The 5,447-nt window shown below is 48.4% G+C and overlaps 1 protein-coding gene across 1 annotated transcript; it reads left to right on the top strand.

Moving 5' to 3' along the window:
* Positions 1–182: 182 nt before the first annotated feature.
* Positions 183–5,113, top strand: mycn (MYCN proto-oncogene, bHLH transcription factor; the record flags this gene model as incomplete). Its single annotated transcript, XM_079214920.1, has 2 exons — positions 183–804; positions 3,032–5,113. The coding sequence occupies 2 exons, from the start codon at positions 183–185 to the stop codon at positions 3,808–3,810; spliced, it is 1,401 nt and encodes a 466-aa protein (XP_079071046.1). The 3' UTR covers positions 3,811–5,113.
* Between the last annotated feature and the right edge of the window lie 334 nt (positions 5,114–5,447).

Genomic DNA, 5,447 nt, shown 5'->3' with positions numbered 1-5,447 from the left:
GTAAGTGTTGGACTTGGTGGAGCAGACTGTGTGTCTGTGTGTGGGCTTTGACTCACGCTCTTTCTGGAGCGTAGTTTTCAGGTGTGATAGAGGAGAGAGGGCATGGGGAGAGACGGTCTTTCCTTTTTTTGGAGACTAAAGTATCTTTTGTTCCTTTACAGGTTTTTCGATTGTGGGATAGAATGCCAGCGATCATAAGTAAAAACTCCGATTTGGAGTTTGACTCCTTGCAACCGTGTTTCTACCCGGATGAGGACGACTTCTACTTCTGTGGTCCCGACTCTGCGCCACCGGGGGAGGACATCTGGAAGAAATTCGAGTTGTTGCCCACTCCACCCCTCTCCCCGAGCAGAGCCGCGCTACCGGGGGAGCCGGCGACTGGTTCCCCGGAAGCAGACCCTCTGGGCTTCGGTTTAGGGGACCCACTGGACTGGGCTTCTGAGCTACTGCTCTTGCCCGAGGACGATATATGGGGGGCGTCCGACGATGTGGACCTGTTCGGCTCCGCTTTGGATACTAACCCCAACAACATCATTATCCAGGACTGTATGTGGAGCGGCTTCTCCGCCAGGGAAAAGCTGGAGCGTGTGGTCACGGAGAAACTCGGCAAGGCTATTTCCACTGCTGCAGGAGGCAGGAACGTGTGCGTCAAAGCCCCGGAGATTGTGAGCCGCAGCCCGGCGACAGAGTGCGTGGACCCCACCATAGTCTTCCCTTTCCCGGTCAACAAGAAGAACGGCAGCAGAGACTCAACCGAGACCGTTAACACACCCACAACCCACGGGAGCGCTCCCAGTGACTCCGGTAAGAATTTAAAGACGCGCTAAAGATTTTTGTTTCCCTTTTTTTTTATGAAATTCAAGTGGCAAGTAAACCTCCAACACTGAAATATCACAAAATTCGTATTATTACGCTATAATGATTAGCATTACCATTAGTGTTTTTTATTGTTATCATCATCTTGTTGTTATCATTGACTGGCACAGAATCGGATTATCTCGTTAGATTCCACGCACGCTCACGCACGCCCACAAAACACACACGCGCGCGCAAACACACACACACACACACACATACACGCGCGCACAGTGGAGTAGTGACACAGTGAACGAGGTTTACGTAATCAGCGGGCTCTTCATCCGGCAGATGGCAGTAAAATGGGGAATTGTGTGCCTTCCTGAACTCAGTTGGCATTCGAGCCAAACAAAAAGACGACACAGTCAGTGACTGCAGCCGAGCCCGGCTGCGGGAGGGGGAGATGAAAAGGTGTTCAATAATGTGATGAGCTGATAACGTGTCTGGTTCACGGTGCCGCGCAGGCTCTCATTACGCATGGATTAAGGGACAATTTGCGCACAGTGGGAGAGAAATTGGCACTTGTTTTGGACCGTCTGTACAAACTGCTGCTTTGAGTTCAGCTGATAAATAAAGATAGCCCCAGGAAGAAGAACATTACACTGGAATAGCATACGGGAGGAGAGCCTAGCAAAACAAAACAAAGAGAAAAAAAGGTATACATCCATAAAATACATGATATAGATTGGCACACTCCCATTTTATGTCAATAGTATGTGTTTTGATTGGGAAAAGGGTGCTGTGTTTATGTAATGGCCCTAAGACTTCATCTCCCATCTATTACCGCCTACAAGTTCCCTAAACAAACACTCACGGGTCCTTATCAGCGTGTTTTTGCAGTACAAAGGCCCCCAGCTTGGCACAGAGGGTAGACTCAGCCAGCCTTGCCAAACACCTCCTCCACCGCGAAGAAAAGAGGACGGAGGAGGGCCCTGGCTTCTTCTTTTAGGGGGGTGACAGCTTTGAACGAGCGCTCCATCTCGACAGCTGTCTTCCTGGCGCCGCTCCAGCTCCGAGGCTTAAAGGGTGGTGATCCGATCGCCTGCCGCCCCGCCACCCTGCGCACAGCACCGCTCCAATGCGCTTCCGCCGCTCGCAGCGCTAAGACGCGTCCTTCTTTGTGTTGCAGGGCCGATTTACTTTCTCATAAAAGAGACAGACTTTACAGGCTGCACTGTAGGTTTATCCCTACAGTTAGGCCAGTATTTCTAGGAATTAGGTCTGCAAGGGAACAAGGGACATCCCACTCCAAAACTAAAGCTGTCATTCAGTGGCAGAGAAAGTATCTCGGGTTATTATTGTATCTCCCCAGATATACATGTTGTACTCTTCCTCCGATATATTTATACACTTCCCAGCTCCAATACATGAGCTGTTTCATTCTGAGAGTGGAACACCAAACATCTTCACATGTGGCAGCCACGCCCCCTCACCCACCCAGCTGTGCTCAGCTTTGTTTTGATGCCAGAGCCAGATTGAGTGTGTGTGTGTTCAGTGAGTGTTTTGAGACAGTATCCTGGTGCAGCGGTGTCTATAGTGGGTTACTGTAAGCTGTAAAATGCCACACTCTTCAGATGCGCCTGAGCTGATAATGAGAGCCATTATCACAAAGGCATTTTAACTGGGCCTCACACTCTCTGCCTCATGATTGGCCACTTCCTCTCAACTTCAAAGGCGCCAGTCCTCGATAAGTCTCAGCTGCCTTGATTCCAGCGCAGGTTAAGACGGAGTGCTCAGCTGGAAAAAGAATTCTTCTTTTACTTCATCCGAGGTTAAAGTGAAGTTTTTAAAGGCTTCCGCACCGTCAGAGTGACTGTGACCTCGCTGATAGACTGAAGGCATCAGACTAAAACTGTCTCGTCTCCCCGGAGAAGATTAAGCAACGTTTTGAAGGCGGGATAGAGAAGGAAAGGCAGAAATCCAGCCTGTCTGCTCACCAGTGAGACTGAACATGTCAACGCCTGCAGAGTAGATTAGTTGAGGAGTGATTGACACTAAGCATTAAGAGGGTTCTGCTTAAGCAAACAGCGTTGAGCAACGCTCTCGCTCCCACACACACTCTCTCTTGATCTCGCTCACATACATACCTGTCACCTGCTGGAACATAGATGACATAGTGGGAATGCTTGGTGTGCCAGAGCGATCAACTCACTCACATTCTGTTTTCTTTTCCCAGAAGAGGAGGATGATGATGAAGATGACGACGAAGAAGAAGATGAGGAGGAGGACGACGAGGACGACGACGAGGATGACGACGACGAGGATGACGAGGAAGAGGAGGAGATTGATGTGGTAACAGTAGAGAAGAGGCGCTCCACACTCAACAAGGCCTCGCCCCTGGCGGCGGGTACAGTCACCATCTCCGTGCATCCCAAGAGCCAAGAGGCGAGAGGGTCCGGCGTGGTGAGCCGGTTCGTCAGCAGAGCTCCTCAGGAGCTGATCCTGAAGAGGAGCTCAGTACACCAGCAGCAACACAACTACGCGGCCCCCTCACCGTACACTTCAGACGACGACCCCGCCCCGCCACCAAAGAAGCAAAGAACGTCAGACGCGCCCAGACCTCCTACCAGAACCATCTCGTCATGCTCCTCCTCCTCCTCCACATCCTGCAGCTCATTCACCAGCACGTCGGGTCCACGCAGCAAGCGCAGCGCTAGCGGAGACAGCAGCCCGCGCGGCAGCTCCGACTCAGAGGACAGCGAGCGCCGGCGTAACCACAACATCTTGGAGCGCCAGCGCCGTAACGACCTGCGCTCCAGCTTCCTGACGCTGCGCGACCACGTGCCTGAGCTGGCGCACAACGAGAAGGCGGCGAAGGTACTGATCCTAAAGAAGGCCACCGAGTATGTGAGCTCGCTGGAGATGGAGGAGATGAGACTCCAGCAGGAGAGGGACAGGCTTCAGGCCCGCAGGCAGCAGCTGATGCGCAGGCTGGAGCAGGCTAGGACTCGCTAACAGACAACCACTACAACACAGAAACACTCACATATACCCTGGATGAACCCCCCACCCTGCCTCCACTCAGTCTGAAACACCATTAGATGCACACACACATAGGCCTATATACTTACGCACAAACACATACGCCTGCATATCTGTTGTACACGTGCGCACACAAACATCTCAGAGGACGTTTATCTTCAAATGCCGAAATACACACACACACACACACACCTTTGAGGAAAGGGGGAGGGGTTTGGCCAGGGGGATGCTCGGACTTTCACTGCCGCCACTTTTTTTGCACATTTGTTGACGTTAAGAATGTTTAGGGTTTACTTTTTCAATCCAGTCACATTGAGGAAAGATTTTTTTAAAAAGAAAGAAAATAATGAGGGAGGGGAGAGGACACACCTTGTTTTGCTCTTCCCTCCCTCTGGTTTTTTTTATATCATTTGTATCTTGTATTTTGTTTTTTTGTACTCACTGTGACACCAGCCTGGAATCAGGTGATTCCCACAGGGATGGGTATAAGAGGGCACTTTGCTTGGAGAGTTCACGTACAAGAAGCAGTGCACACTTACTTTGCCTTCCCACTGCAAAACTGAAGAGACTATATAACGACTGAGGCGTTTTGGGTCACATAAGCAATGCCACTACAGGTTCTCTTTCTTCTCTCACTCCTCTCTCACACTGGTGCTCCAACCAAGTCAGTGGATGTATAACTGTGCACCTTGCTAGCCGACACTTTTGTATATAACAATAGTGTACAGACAAAATAAACTCAGATCTGCCTTGTTTTGTAATGCATTTTGTCCTTGTTTTTTTTATACATGTCAGGAAGCTGCCAATAACCAGACTGGAAGTTTATATACCTTTAAAAGTACTGTAAGGCCTCGATTTTTGAGAGTCATGAAACTTTGTAATATAACAATATATTGTTTTTTTTTTCTCTTCTCTTTTTCTTTGTATTGTATCATATTACTAATTCTACACACCTTTATGCTTTTAGTGTGAACCTGATACATACTAAATTTGATACTTATATTTTCGTATGAAAATGAGTTCTCGGTAGATATCACTTTATCTTGTCATTTTTTGTTCTTTTATCTCAAATAATTCTTTTGTACAGCAAATGTGTTCTATCCTCATGTACCTGGCCTTTTTCTTAATTCCTCTTTTGTTTATATTTGTAACTATCGGGTGCATAGAACTGGGTAAACGGATATAAGATGTTTGTTTTTTTGGACTTTTAAAATGTACATTTAGTGCTGCAACTCATAGCACTTTGAAATACCTCATTTTGAAAAATAAATAGACATCATAAAATCCTCACCTTTGCCTTTTTGGATCTTTTATTGTCACCAAAACTATGAACATCACCTTTAACCCTCTTCGCCCTTCCATATCTGTTTATTTTTCTATTTGCCTCTACATTTCCATATTTGTTTTGCTGTTCTCAAAAGACTCATCCTGACAAAGAAATACAGAGAGTGTCTTCTGTCTCAGCACCCTGCGGCTACCTCCCCCTCTGTAGCCTCTCACACCCACCCACACACACACACCTACGCACACACACACTTCAAGTGCACCTACGCACACATCCCCCCCCCCCCCCCCACACACACACACACTCCTCTCTCTTTCCCTCTCTC

The sequence above is a fragment of the Taurulus bubalis genome, assembly GCF_910589615.1.
Source record: "Taurulus bubalis genome assembly, chromosome: 3".
Classification (NCBI taxonomy): domain Eukaryota; kingdom Metazoa; phylum Chordata; class Actinopteri; order Perciformes; family Cottidae; genus Taurulus; species Taurulus bubalis.
This window is presented reverse-complemented; position numbering and strand designations above follow the sequence as displayed.